General features: G+C 44.8%; 1 protein-coding gene across 1 annotated transcript in view; it reads right to left on the bottom strand.

Annotated features, from left to right (window-relative positions):
* Positions 1 to 1,578: 1,578 nt before the first annotated feature.
* LOC137351412 (cathepsin K-like) overlaps positions 1,579 to 15,404 on the bottom strand; it is a 30,174-nt gene continuing 16,348 nt past the window's right edge. Inside the window, exons 4-7 of the mRNA XM_068015860.1 lie at positions 14,368 to 14,592; positions 12,931 to 13,099; positions 7,014 to 7,119; positions 1,579 to 1,678 (exon numbers count right to left, since the gene is read on the bottom strand). Of these exons, the coding sequence (XP_067871961.1) occupies positions 1,579 to 1,678; positions 7,014 to 7,119; positions 12,931 to 13,099; positions 14,368 to 14,592 (600 nt within the window). The remainder of the gene's footprint in view (positions 1,679 to 7,013; positions 7,120 to 12,930; positions 13,100 to 14,367; positions 14,593 to 15,404) is intronic.

The following is a 15,404-nucleotide window of genomic DNA, read 5'->3' on the forward strand; positions in this document are numbered from 1 at the left end:
GAGGTTTACGTCAGTGGTAGGGAAATTATCGGAGAGGATTCTTCGGGACAGGATTTACTCCCATTTGGAAACAAATGAACATATTAGTGAGAGGCAGCATGGTTTTGTGAAGGGGAGGTCGTGTCTCACTAACTTGATTGAGTTTTTTGAGGAAGTGATGAAGATGATTGATGAAGGAAGGGCAGTGGATGTTGTCTATATGGACTTCAGTAAAGCCTTTGACAAGGTCCCTCATGGCAAACTGGTACAAAAGGTGAAGTCACACGGGATCAGAGGTGAGCTGGCAAGATGGATAGAGAACTGGCTCGGTCATAGAAGACAGAGGGTAGCAGTGGAAGGCTGCTTTTCTGAATGGAGGGCTGTGACTAGTGGTGTTCCGCAGGGATCAGTGCTGGGACCTTTGCTGTTTATATTATCTATAAATGATTTGGAGGAAAATGTAGCTGGACTGATTAGTAAGTTTGCGGACGACACAAAGGTTGGTGGAGTTGCGGATAGTGATGAGGATTGTCAGAGGATACAGCAGGATATCGATCGGTTGGAGACTTGGGCGGAGAAATGGCAGATGGAGTTTAATCCGTACAAATGTGAGGTGATGCATTTTGGAAGGTCTAATACAGGTGGGAAGAATACAGTAAATGGCAGAACCCTTAGGAGTATTGACAGGCAGAGAGATCTGGGCGTACAGGTCCACAGGTCACTGAAAGTGGCAACGCAGGTAGATAAGGTAGTCAAGAAGGCATACGGCATGCTTGCCTTCATCGGTCGGGGCATAGAGTATAAAAATTGGCAAGTCATGTTGCAGCTGTACAGAACCTTAGTTAGGCCACACTTAGAATATTGTGTGCAATTCTGGTCGCCACACTACCAGAAGGACATGGAGGCTTTGGAGAGGATACAGAAGAGGTTTACCAGGATGTTGCCTGGTCTGGAGGGTATTAGCTATGAGGAGAGGTTGGATAAACTCGGATTGTTTTCACTGGAACGATGGAGGTGGAGGGGTGACATGATAGAGGTTTACAAAGTTATGAGTGGCATGGACAGAGTGGATAGTCAGAAGCTTTTTCCCAAGGTGGAAGAGTCAGTTACTAGGGGACATAGGTTTAAGGTGCGAGGGGCAAAGTTTAGAGGGGATGTGCGAGGCAAGCTCTTTACACAGAGGGTGGTGAGTGCCTGGAATTTGCTGCCAGGGGAGGTGGTGGAAGCAGGTACCATAGAAACGTTTAAGAGGCTTCTTGACAAATACATGAATAGGATGGGAATAGAGGGATACGGTCCCCGGAGTGCAGAAGGTTTTAGCTTAGACAGACATCAAGATCGGCGCAGGCTTGGAGGGCCGAATGGCCTGTTCCTGCGCTGTACTGCTCTTTGTTTTTTGTTCTTGTTCTTTGTACCAGTTTGAGGTTGTGGAGTCTTTGAAAGGAAGAAAGACTGGAGCATGAGGTCTGGGTAAAGTGTTGGGATCTCTGTTTCAGTCTGATGCAAAGCCTACCATTGCTAAACAGCATTGTTGCTCTACTAATTCTGAAAGGATGCTCACTAGAGAAGCTGCACTTAGATCTTCTGAAGACTGGACCCTTAGACAAGAGCATAAATAGGGAAGCTGGCAATTCCGCAGCTGTTGTTCCTCCCCCTGGCCATCAGGATGTAGCCAGATTGGCCCCAGTTTTGTCCCCAGCTGGAATAAAAATGTAAACAGAAAAGAATTAAAAGAAAGATGGAACAATTGAAACAAAAGTGTGCAACCTTCCCTATCGTAGACTCTGAATATTTCCTCTACGGTAGAATTTCTTCTTTGGGGAATTCCCAACCTCCTGCTGTAACAGTGATGGAAACCCCTGGGTGAAATAGTTACATTGAGTTACATCAGGCCTATGGCACAGAAACAGACCATTTGACCCAACGTGCCTATGCTGGCGTTTATATTCCACACGATCCTCGCCCCACTTTACTTTATCTCACCCCATCAGCATAACCCTCTGTTCCTTTCTCCCTCCTGTGTTTATCTAGCTTTCCCTTAAATCACCAATGCTATTCACCCCAAATACTCCCTGCGATAGAAGGTTCCACATCCTCACCACTCTCTGGATAAAGAAGGTTCTCCTGAATTTCCCACTGGATTTAGTAGTAATTATCTTGTAGTTATGACCCCTGGTTTTGTACATCCCCACAAATGGAAAAAATTTTTATGTCTACTCTATCCAACCCTTTTATAATCTTAATGATCTCAATGAGGTCACCCTTTGTCCTTCTCTTTACTGGAGGCCTGTTCAGCCTTTCCTGATAAGTATCTTCTCTCAGCTCTGGAACCATCCTTGTGAATCTGTTTTGTAACCAGCTTGGTTTCCATTCTGCTGCTACCTGCCTCCTGCCTCCATATTCTCTTTGCCATGATTCTACTGTGCGGCAACTTATCGAAGGCCTTTGGGGAAACTAAATATCTCACGTCTACTACATTACCCTCGCCTACTCTTTCTGTTACTTCTTCAAAGAATTCAATAAGTTGGCCAAGCATGATCTTCCCTTTTGAAATCCATCTTGACTTTTCTTTACTATATTTTCAGCCTTTAGATGTTTTTCTGTTGCATCTTTGGGTAAAGATTCCATTATTTTACCAACAAACGCCATTACGCTAACTAGTCTATAGTTCCTTGGACATGTTCTATCTCCCTTTGTAAAATACAGGATTAACATTAGCTGTCTGCCAGTCCTCTGGCACTAGGGAATACCCTTTTCTAATGATTTCTTATATATATATATAGACACACACAATGGGTTAGATATACAGAAATATATATGTGTGTGTGTGTGTAATAATGCATCTGCTTTCTCTTCCCTAACTTCTTCAAAAATGTGAGGATGTAATCAATTTGGAGGAGGGGTTTTATGTTCACTCAGTTTGTGTGTTCACCTCTAAAGTGAAAGTTCTGAAAAGTTTCTTCATGATACTGCAGGTAATTTATATAAGCCCTGCCATTTAACTCTGACTGCCTCATTTCCACAAATGACACTTTTGCCACAGCAGTCCTCATTATTCGAACAGTATATGATCACCATGTGCTTTAACATATTAGCATTGAAAGGGAGGAAGTATTAACTGTTTTAGCGGACTTAAAAGTGGATATATCCTCAGGCCCAGATGTGATGTATCTCAGACTGTTATGTGAGGCAAGGGAGGAGATAGCAGGGGCTCTGACACAAATTTTCTAATCCTCTCTGGCCACAGAAGAGGTATCAGAGGACTGGAGGACAGCGAATGTGGTACCATTATTTAAGAAGGGTATCAGGGATAAACCAGGTAATTACAGGCCAGTGAGTCTAACATCAGTGGTAGGGAAACTGTTGGAAAAAATTCTGAGGGACAGGATTAATCTCTACTTGGAGAAGTAGGGATTAATCAGGAATAGTCAGCATGGCTTTGTCAAGGGGAGATCGTGTCTAACTAACTTGATTGAATTTTCCGAGGAGGTGATGAGATGAGTCGATGAGGGTAAAGCAGTTGATGTAGTATACATGAACTTTAGTAAGGCTTTTGATAAAGTCCCGCATGGGAGATTGGTTAAGAAGGTAAGAGCCCATGGGATCCAGGGCAATTTGGAAAATTCGATCCAAAATTGGCTTAGTGGCAGGAGGTAGAGAGTGATGGTCGGGGGTTGTTTTTGCGAGTAGAAGCCTGTGACGGTGTACCGCAGGGAACGGTGCTGGGATCCTTTCTGTTTGTAGTGTACATTAATGATTTAGATGTGAATATAGGAGGTATGATCAGTAAGTTCGCAGATGACAGGAAAATTGGTGGTGTCGTAAATAGTGAGGAGGGAAGACTTAGATTACAGGGAGATATTGATGGGCTGGTAAAATGGGCGGAGCAGTGGAAATGGAATTTAATGCTGAGAAGTGTGAGGTAATGCATTTTGGGAGGACTAACAAGGCAAGGGAATATACAATGGATGGTTGGACCCTAGGAAGTACAGAGTTTCAGAGGGACCTTGGTGTACTTGTCCATAGATCACTGAAGGCAGCAGCACAGGTAGATAAGGTGGTTAGGAAAGCATATGGGATATTTGCCTTTATTAGCTTAGGCATAGAATATAAGAGCAGGGAGGTTATGAAGGAGCTGTATAAAACGCTGGTTAGGCCACAGCTGAAGTACTGTGTACAGTTCAGGGAACCACACTATAGGAAGGATGTGATTATTCTGGAGAGGGTGCAGAGGAGATTCATCAGGATGTTGCCTGGGCTGGAGCATTTCAGCTATGAAGAGAGACTGAAAAGGCTGGGGTTGTTTTCCTTGGAGCAGAGAAGGCTGAGGGGGGACATGATTGAGGTATACAAAATTATGAGGGGCATTGATAGGTTAGATAGGAAGAAACTTTTTTCTCTTAGCGGAGGTGTCAATAACCAGGGGGCATAGATTTAAGGTTAGGGGCAGGAGGTTTAGAGGAGATTTGAGGAAAAATGTTTTCACCCAGAGGGTGGTTGGACTCTGGAACACACTGCCTGAAGAGGTGGAGGAGGCAGGAACCCTCACAACATTTAAGAAGTATTTAGATGAGCACTTGAAATGCCATAGCATTACAAAGCTGCAGGCGAAGTGTAGGAATATGGGATTAGAATAGTCGGGTGTTGGATGCCCTTTGGCCCATCGTGTCTGTGCTGTATAACTCTATGACTCGATAACTATCAATTCCCTGCAGGCGCCCTCATCCTCAGGAGATTTTATTTTTATTCATTCATGGGATGTGGGCAATGCTCGTAAGGCCAGCATTTATTGTCCATCCTGAACTGCCCTTGTGAAGGTGTAGGGGAGCTGCCACCTTCAATACAATGGAGTGGCTTGCAATGCCATTTCAGAGGGTAGTTAAGAATCAACCACATTGGTGTGGAGTCACATATAGGCTGGGCAAGGATGGCAGATTTTCTTCACTTAAGAGCATTGGTGAACCAGGTGGGGTGTTACAGTATTCTGCTAGTTTCACCATTACTGATACCAGCTTTTTAATTCCAGATCCATTGAATCAATTGATTTAAATTCCTCAGCTGCCATGGTAAGATTTGAATTTGTGATTTCGGATTATTAATCCAGGCATCTGGATTGAATGGTCCAAGTAACATAACCTATAACATAACCTCCCTATGGTTGAAGCAGTTAGCATTGATTAATTCAGATGTCAATTAGAAAGAATTTTTATTATATTCATGATATGAATAATTTGAGGCATGATGTGTGGTAAGTGTAACATGCTTGGACCGAACAGCTGCCTTTGGATCTCTGATTCCCAAAGCTTTCCACCACTGGGATTTCTTCACCTTGTACATGGGTTCTGTGCAAACTAACTGCCTGGGATTTTATGACCCCGCCCTCTGGAAACAGGCTGGGAGCCATAAAATCAGGTGGGATGGTGGGGGTGCCATGCCTGTTTCCTACCCGCCCCCACTGGTACTTTGCCAGCGGTGCGGGAGGTGACAGGCAGCCCCCCAACCCTTGCCTTAGGGCAACTGAGGCCCTTAAGTGGCCATTAATTAATGCCACAAGGGCCTCTTCCGACAGCCCTTGATATTTTACTCGCCGCGGATGGGCACATTGCCACCTGGGGAGGCTGCCCAGTTAAAAAGCTGGCGGCTTCCTTTTGGACAGGAGGGCCCTCCTGATCGGGCACCCTGTGCTTCATGGAGGGTTCCCCCAGAGACACGGGCCACCTCCCTGCTAGAAGACCCCTACCCTCTCCATTAACTCCCCAACCCCCTCGCTAGGGCCGAGCTGATTGGCCCGGGCAAGCCCTGACCCCACTTACCTGCTTCTGAGGCTGGCGACCATCTTGCTTCTTCTGGTTGGGTGCAGTCCCAGCAGTGACCACTGCTCCCGATGGCACTGCTGGGCCTGAAGAGCTGCCAGCCTCTGATTGGCCAACAGCTCTGCAAGGCCGGGACTTCTGGCAGCAGGGTCCTAAATCCAATGGAAGGCCCGCCTTGTCCAGTTAAGTGCCTGATTGGCACTCAATTCAGCTGGCCTTCTGGACAAGAGGCGACATGAGGATCTTGGCATCGGCTTCCCCCAGTGTCGAGACCCCCGCCACCAGGATAAAATTCCATCCCAAGACTTTGACTCTCTTCTACAGTCACTCATGCTTCTTCACCCGCTCCAATCTGATTTCCTTGTCCCTGCCCTCCTTAGGATCACTGCTGCTGACTTCTTCTCAACCCTCTGAATATAAATGGGTGGTGGGAGGGAGTGGTGTGAGACCCAGATCCCCAGAGGAGTTACCTCCCATCCAATCATGTTAGCACTGTTATGGGCAAAGTGATAGTAAAGCACTGGGGACCTGGGGTGTTGAGCCTCAGTTCCTCCCAGTGGAGGACAGGGTCTTTAGCAGCCTCCACTCCCTCTAGCTCAGCCCCTATTCATCTTCCTATGCAGGCCTTGTTCTTGAGGCCTACCAGGATCATCTTCCCACCTTCTGGACTCTTTTATCCTTTAACTACCTGGCGTTTCTCCTGTGGTCGCACCATTATCAGCACTAGGATTCGACATCTGGGCGATATCAGTGAGAGCGGGAAATCGACCTATGCAGAACTGACCAACAGGCCAGGAGTGGGTATGAGTTGGGGGAGGTGAAGTGATCCCAAGGCGCTTTACAGCCAATGAAGTTCTTTTGAAATGTAGTCACTGTTGTAATGTAGGAAACAAGATGACCAGCTTGTAAACAGCAAGCTCCCACAAACAGCAATGTGATGATAACCAGATTTTCTGATTTTTAGTGATGAATATTGAAGGATAAATATTGGCCAGGACACCAGAGAGAACTTCCCAATCCCCAACACAACTGCTTTTCGGTTTTCTTGTCCAATTTGTGGTTCCTTCGGTTGTCAGCACAATATTTTGGTGTCAGTTTTTGTCTGATAACACTCCTGTGAAGGGCCTTGAGATGTTTTACTATTTTTAAGGAGCTATATAAATACAAGTTGTTGTTGCAGTCTCTAGGTCGTTCTGGGATTTCATTGCAGGTTCAACATACCTGTTTTTAATGATATAGTACTTCATTCCTGATTGAACTCCATACCCCACCACTAGTACAGCATGGTTAAAGGTGTTAGTCCTGCAAGTGGCATCGTAATAAATACCTGGAAAATGGAACACACTGTCATAACCACAGCAAGAAGTCATTCAAAACTCTCCCTTCAAAGGCTTGCATTCCCCGGAGTACTGAAGATTAAGGGGTGCTCTAATTGAGATGTTTTAAGATGATTAAAGGAATTGATAGTGTAGATAGAGAGAAATTATTTCCTCTATGAGAGAGTCCAGAAGAAGGAGGCATAACCTTAAAATAAAAGCGAGGCCATTCAGTGGTGATGTCAGAAATCATTTCTTCATACCAAGGCAGTGTAAATCTAGAAATCTCTCCTACAAAAAGCAATTGAGGCTGGGGTACGACTGAAAATTGAAAGATTTTTATTAGGGAAAGGTATTAAGGGTTACAGAACCAAGTGTGTCGATGGAGTTCAGTTACAGATCAGCCATGATCTACTTGAATGACAGAACAGGCTCAAAGGGCTCAATGGCCTACTCCTTTTCCTATCTTCATATTAACCTATCTTTATAAGCTTATGAAGATTAGTTTATGGCTACTGTCTTATAAAAAGATCGCATTACTCACATTGAATATATAATTTTCATGTCAAACTGAAAATGATGGTTATTCCAAGAGTGTTTCTCTCCTAACACTCCTTCTGCAAGATTCTCTTGAAAAGAAATGGCTGGACAGGGAGTTCTTTTTATTTGTTCATGGGATGTAAGAATTGCTGGCAAGGCCAGCATTTATTGCCCATCCTTAATTGACCTTGAGAAAGTGCCGTCTTGAACCGCTGCAGTCCTTGGGGAGTAGATACACCCACAGTGCTGTTAGGAAGGGAGTTTCAGGATTTTGACCCAGCGACAGTGAAGGAACGGCAATATATTTCCAAGTCAGGATGGTGTGTGGCTTGGAGGGGAAATTGCAGGTGGTGGTGTTTCCATGTAGTAGAGGTCATGGGTTTGGAAGGTGCTGTCGAAAAGAACCTTGACGAGTTGCTGCAGTGCATCTTGTAGATGGTACACACTGTGCCATTGTGCGTCGGTGGCGGAGGGAGTGAATGTTTCTGGATGGGGTGCCAATCAAGCAGGCTGCTTTGTCCTGGATGGTGTCGAGCTTTTTGAGTGTTGTTGGAGTTGCACCCATCCAGGCAGGTGAAAGATATTCCATCACACTCCTGACTTATGCTTTGTAGATAGTGAAGAGACTTTGGGGAGTCTGGAAGTGAGTTACTCACCACAGAATTCCCAGCCTCTGACCTGCTCCTGTAGCCACAGTATTTATATGGTTGGTCCAGTTAAGTTTCTGGTCAATGATAACCCCCAGGATGTTCATGGTGGGGAATTCAGCAATGGTAACGCCATTAAAATGTCAAGGGAGATAGTTAGATTCTCTCTTGTTGGAGATGGTCATTGCCTGGTACTTGTCTGGTACAGATGTTACTTGCCACTTATCAGCTCAAGCCTGATTGCTGTCCAGATCTTGAACACGGTCTGTTTCAGTATCTGAGGAATTGCGAATAGGCTGATCATTGTGCAACCAACAGTGAAGATGGCAAATTGTAAAGAATACAACATAAAAAAACAACAACTTATATAGTGTCTTTATTGTAATAAAACGTCCCAAGGAGCTTCACAGGAGCATTATAAAAGGAAATATGACACTGAGACAGAAAGGAAGATATTTGGTCAGATGACCAAAGGCCTGGTCAAAGAGGTAGGTTTTAAGGAGTGTCTTAGAGGAGGAAAGTGAGGTAGAAAGGCGGAGAAGTGCAGGGAGAGAATTCCAGATCTTGGGGCCTAGGTAAATGAAAGCGCAGCCAGCAATGGTTAAACGATTAAAATAAGGAATGCACAAGAGGCCAGAATTTAAGCAGTGCAGATTTCTTGGAGGGTTACGGGACTGGACGAGATTACAGAGATAGAGAGGGCAAGGCCATGGAGGGATTTGGAAACAAGGTTGAGAATTTTAAAATCAAGATATTGCTTGATTGGGAGCCAATGTAGGTCAGCAAGCACAGGGGTGATGTTCAAACATGGTCAGCAGAGTTTCGGATGACCTCAAGTTTATGGAGGGTAGAATGTGGGAGATCAGCCAGGAGTGTATTGGAATAGTCAAGTCTAGAGGTAACAAAGGCACCAATGAGGGTTTCAGCAGCAGATGAGCTGAGACAGGGATGAAGTCAGACGATGTTATGGAGGTGGAAATGTGTGGTCTGTATTTGCTGCTCACAGTGCAGTCTCCTCTACATTGGGGAGACCAAATGCAGATCTGGTGACCGCTTTGCAGAATACCTCCGCTCAGTCCAAAAACATGATCCCAAGATTCCGGTCACTTGCCATTTCAACACACCTGCCTGTTCTCATGCTCACATCTCTGTCCTGGGCCTGCTGCAGTGTTCCAGTGAACATCAACGCAAGCTCGAGGAACAGCATCTCATTTTCCGATTGGGCCCACTACAGCCGACTGGACTGAATATTGAGTTCAATAATTTCTGAGCATTACTGGCCCTTTTTAATTTTAATTTTATTTTATTTTGTTCCATCTTTTTTTCATTTTTTACCATGTGCCTGCCTACTGGTTTTTCATGTTTCTTATTTTGGCTAGGGCTGTTCATTATCCTGTCATTAACACTCCCTCTGCACTAATGCTTTGTCTTTCACTACACCATTAGCACACTCTCTTTGCCTTTGCCCCATGACCTCCATGTCAGTTAATCCGGCCCTCTGTCTTATCACACACCTTCCCTTTTGTTCTCTTTTCCCCCAACCTCACTTTTTTTGCTTAAAACCTATCACATTTCTAACCTTTGCCAGTTCTGATGAAGGGTCATTGACCTGAAACATTAACTCTGTTTCTCTCTCCACAGATGCTGCCAGACCTGCTGAGTATTTCCAGCACTTTCATTTTCTATTTCAGATTTCCAGCATCCGCGGTATTTTGCTTTTCATTTAGGTGGTGAGGTAGAGCTGGGTGCCGTCAGCATACATGTGAAAACTAATGCCGTGCTTTCGATGAGGTCACCAAGGGGCAGCATGTAGATAGAAATAGGAGGGGCCAAGGATAGACCCTTGGGGGACACCAGAGGTAACAATACAGGAACAGGACGAGAAGCCATTGTAAGTGATTCTGTGTCCTACGATTAAATACATAAGAATGGAACCGGGTGAGAGCAGTCCCACACATCTGGACGACAGTGGAGAGGCGTTGGAGGAGGGTGGTGTGGTGAAGCATGCCAAAGGCTGCAGACCAGTCAAGAAGGACAAGTAGCGAAAGTTTACCCATGTCACAGTCACATAGGATGACTTTGATAAGAGCCATTTCTGTACTGTAGCAAGGGCAGAAACCTGATTGGAGGGTTTAAACATGAGGTTCCAGGAAAGATGGGAATGGATTTGGGAGGCAACAACATGTTCAAGGATTTTGGAGAGGAAAGGGAGGTTAGAGATGGATGGTAGTTTGCAAGGGCGGTGGGGTCAAGAGTTGTTTTTTTGAGGAGAGGGATGATGAAGGGAGAAGGACAACATCTGAAGAGAGAGAACCATTTACAATATCGGCTAATATGTGACCCAGGAGGGGAAGCTGGGTGGTCAGCAGTTTAGTGAGAGTAGGATCAAGAGAACAAAAGGTTGTTCTCATGAACAGCATGAGCTCAGAGATGGCATGAGGGCAGATAAGAGAGAAACTAGAGAAAGATGTGGCAGGAAGCTTTACAAGAAGTTTGGTCAGGTGGGCTAGTGGAAGGGAGGGACGCAGCCGAGGCAGCTGATCACATGGTCTTGATCTTAGTGAAAAAGGAGTCCATGAGCTCCTTGCACTTATTGTTGGAGGTTAGGATGGAGGGCAGAGGGATTTAAGAAGACAGTTTGCAGTAGAGAAAAGAAGCCATGGGTTCTCCTTGAATTCCAAGATTATCTTGGAATAGTGAGTAGTTTTACCAGACAAGAACAGGACCCAATTGTGATTTAAGTGGTCTAGCCAGATCTGGCAGTTGATTGCTAAACCAGTTGTCTGCCATATCCTTTTAAGTCTGTGTCCCTTGGACTTAAGGGAGTGAAGATGAGGGCTGTATCAGGGGGAATGGCCAGATTGAGAGAGACTGATCTTTTTATGGGGACTAGGGCATTAAAGGTGGAGGTGAGGGTGCAGTTGAACAAATCAGTAGCTGCAAAAATGTTGTGGTGAGCGGAGGGCCAAAGGCTAGACAGTTGAGATTTTGAAAGTGCAGTTGTAAGTGAATTGAGGCATAGTTTTTTCCTGGGACAGATCTGGAATGAGGTAGGTTTGGGGTGTGGAAGAGAGATGTGTGTGGAAAGTGATCCAAGGAAGTGATCAGAGATGGACTTATCTGTGATTAATACTTATCTGTGATTCAATATTAAACCCTGACAGCACGATAATGGGACACAGGTCCAAACTAATGAATGGCAAGTTTCAGGTGGATGGATGAAGGTTTTCCTCATACAAAGTGTGTTCCACACATGGAACAGATTTCCAGGCAGGGTGAAGAAGGCAAATTCCACAGGTACCAGTGAAATGCACTGTTTCTAACTTATATCACTGCATAGGTTTCAGAAACTCGATGCAGATTACACCAGACTGTGAGAGGCAGTGCAATCTGAAAAGGCAGCTCAGAAATTACAGAGTGAGTTTAACTCAAAATGTAATTGGTGGGTGAAACTTAATGCAAACAAGCACCTAGGCAAGAAAAATGGGCAACACGCTTACTCCATGAAGAGTGTTGAAATGGCTGAGGATGAAGTTGAAAGAGATCTCGCGATCTTAGCAGACTCAATCCTCAACATGCACAAATAAAGCACAGCAGCAATCAACAAAACCAATAGAATGGTGAACTACACAGATAAAACTGTAGATCTAACTGTACAAGGCTCTGGTCAGAGCACACTTGAGCACTGTGCCCAGTTCTGGTTTCTGAGATACAAAGGAAATATTCAAGTGTTGCAGGTACAACAGAGAAGATGCCAGAGGCTTATCCTCAGTATGAGGGGCTCTTAGTTATGAGGAAATAACTGGAGAGTCCTGGTTTTTTAAGCCTGGAAAGGAACGAGCCTGAGGTGATCTTATGAAGATGTATAAGATAATAAATGATATGGAAAAGGTAGATCTGGAACACTACTTAAAATGTAATAGTGACTGTAGGACATGGGGGCACAAGTTCAAACTAGCGAATGGTAACATTAGGAGGTTCCTGTTCACACAGAGAGGGATTAATGCTTGGAATGGACACTGAGCTGTGGTGGAGGCATAAAATTCTGGAATTGTTAAACAAATAATTAGATGCGGCAATGGGGAGGGGTTCGGTGGCGGAATTCTGATGGATTGTGATAGAAGCAGGAATGGGAGGGCTGGATCCCTGCCATTCCACTCTGCCTAAGTTACGTTTTAAGTTCCAAACACTTAGTCGCATCTTCAGCCTGCCCCACTTACTTTCCGATAGCTTTTGCCGGTGTGTCTGGGGAGAGGGCGGTGGCATTGCTGGGATTCACGCCAGGAATGCCAACTATACTGCCCTTTTCCATCCAGTGGTTTCGTATTTGCTGATCCTAGAGGACTCAATCAACCATTAATAGATGGTCAATTGTCCACTACAGGGAATTAAAAGTAAAAGATTGCTCACTTTCATTTTTTGCCAAGGGCCTTAGGCTCCATGTCCTGGATCAGCCTTGTGCCACTCTAGGACTCTGTGAGGTCATATTGAGGTCAGAATTTCGAAAGCAGTTCCCTGCCACCCCAGGCCTGCCAGGCTCTGGCGAAATACTACACCATCATAGTCCGGTAAAAATAGACTGTGGGCTGTGCTTTGAAGAGTTGAAGTTGACTGCAGGACCAATAAGGTCATCACCTGAGCTGTAAAACTGCCAAGATTCCAGTCCTGCATCAATCACCACAGCTATGGGTCCAATTTCAGCCACTGCTCTAGTCAAAGCCTCTTCGTCCCCATAAGGAAGTATCTGATAGCTCGAAACGGAAGCCACACTCTCAGAAGTATTGTATTTGCAAGATTTGCCATCCTGTGTGGAAAAAGGTGGGAAATAATAGATATCAAATTAGCAACTCTTAGATGTTTGTCAGCTGTTGCTGAATGAGTAACTCTCTTCTTGTACCATGGCTGAAGGTTGTGCGTTCTAGCCCCACTCTTGACATAGAATCTAGGCTGATACGTCAGGGAGCTGCACTGTTGGAGGTGTGCTCTTTTGGATGAAATGTTAAACTGAGGCCTCATCTGTCTTCCCAGGTAAACATAAACGATGCTGAATAGTGGCCGGGAATTTTGCTGCATCACATGGCTTCAGGATGTCCCAAGATACTTTATGTAAGTGCGGTCACTTTTGTAATGTGAGAAACACAGCATCCAATTTGCACACAGCATCCTCCCACTCAGACAGCACTGTGATTATTGCAAGTAGATTTGTTTTAGTGATGTTGGTTGAGGGATAAATATTAACCAGGACAATAGAGAGAACTTCCCTGCTCTTCATCAAAATAGTGCCCGAGTTTAACTTCTCAAAAAAAAAGCACCTCCAAAAGTGCAGCACTCCCTCAATATCGCACTGGAGTGTCAGCCTTAATATTGTGCTCAGGTTTCTGGGGTGAGACTTGAACAGACAACCTGTTGTCTCAAAGACAAGAGTAGCACCACTGAGGCACAGTAGAAAACAGACTCTGCATCCCTCTGCTCTATATTGCCACCTGAAAAATGCCTCATTCCCCACAGCAACTGATTGCACCCCATACCTTTTCTACTTGAGCAGGCATCACGTCCAAAAGACAGCACCCCTCACAGTGAACTGCACTGTCAATATCAGCTAATATGTTCAAGTCCTTGAATGTTGCATGAATTCAAACCTTTCGGAAACTGTGGTGGATTTACGATCAACCGAACCAAGCTGAGAAACCTTCACTGCTGTTAATGGGATCCTGCCTTATTTAGCTGCGTAACAGTCGCTGTCAATCATTCACAGAATCACAGAATCACTGAATAATACAGTGCAGAAGAGGCCCTTCGGCCTATCGAGTCTGCACCGATGCATTAAAGACATTGTCCTTGAGAGATGTTTCTGATCAGGTACTATAAAAATGCAAGTGGTTAGTTCTTACATATTTGAAACTATAATTGGTTACATATTTGTTCCAAATGGGAAGCTCAGTACTATGGTTAATAAAGCAAGGGTTGGTGAACTTTAATTTAATAAATCGGTGGTGTTTTTAAAATACACATATATGTTTCAAAGTATTTTAAGTCATTGATTGAATGGAGAAATCTGGAAAACAGATGTACCTTGGCAGTGTAGGCATAGGTTGACTCAGCTTCAATTCCTCCATTCTCACGTATGTAGTCAAAGGCACTCGATGACCAGCCTCCATTACATCCAAAGGTTCCATATTTCCTTGAACAGTCAATGAGGTTCTGTTCGCTCAAGGCGATGAGTTTGCCTGTCTTCTTAAACATCTGCCCTTCCAACACCCCGGTTGCACTGAAGGCCCAGCAGCTGCTGCACTGACCCTGGCGAGGAAGATTATGAGTTTCAGTTCCAATCCAAGACTTGAGCAGGAATCCAGGCTGACACTCCAGCTCAGTACTGAAAGACTATTACATGGTCAGAAGTGTCATCCTTCAGATAAGACATTAAACCAATGTCCTATCTGCCTGTTTGGGACCATAAAGATCCCAAGGCAATACTTGATGAAGAGCAGGGAGTTAGATCCACAGAAGAACAACAGATGTTTATAGCACAGAATGAGGCCATTTGGTCCAGCATGTCTTTGCCAGCTATTTCTTGGAGAAATCCAATTGCCCCACTGTTTCCCCTCAGCTCTGTATCTCCCTCTGCTTCAAACAGTTATCCCATTTTTCCTTAGAAGATGCAATAGTCTCTTCCTCAACCATACCTGCAACAACAACTAACAACAATAACTTGTATTTATATAGCATCTTTATTCCAAGCAGAAGGGCCATCCGCGCATCAACACGAGCAGAATTTCTCACCCACAGCTGTTACAAAAATTTCTAAATTCACTTGTAACAGCCCTTCAAAACACTCCCACAGGGGATGCTGAGACCAAGTGGGCCCACATCAGAGACGCCATCTATGAGTCAGCTTTGACCACCTACGGCAAAAGTGCGAAGAGAAATGCAGACTGGTTTCAATCTCATAATGAAGAGCTGGAACCTGTCATAGCCGCTAAGCGCATTGCACTTTTGAACTACAAGAAAGCCCCCAGCGATTTAACATCCGCAGCACTTAAAGCAGCCAGAAGTACTGCACAAAGAACAGCTAGGCGTTGCGCAAACGACTACTGGCAACACCTATGCAG

This window comes from Heterodontus francisci, chromosome 36, assembly GCF_036365525.1.
Source record: "Heterodontus francisci isolate sHetFra1 chromosome 36, sHetFra1.hap1, whole genome shotgun sequence".
In the NCBI taxonomy this organism is placed as follows: Eukaryota; Metazoa; Chordata; class Chondrichthyes; order Heterodontiformes; family Heterodontidae; genus Heterodontus; species Heterodontus francisci.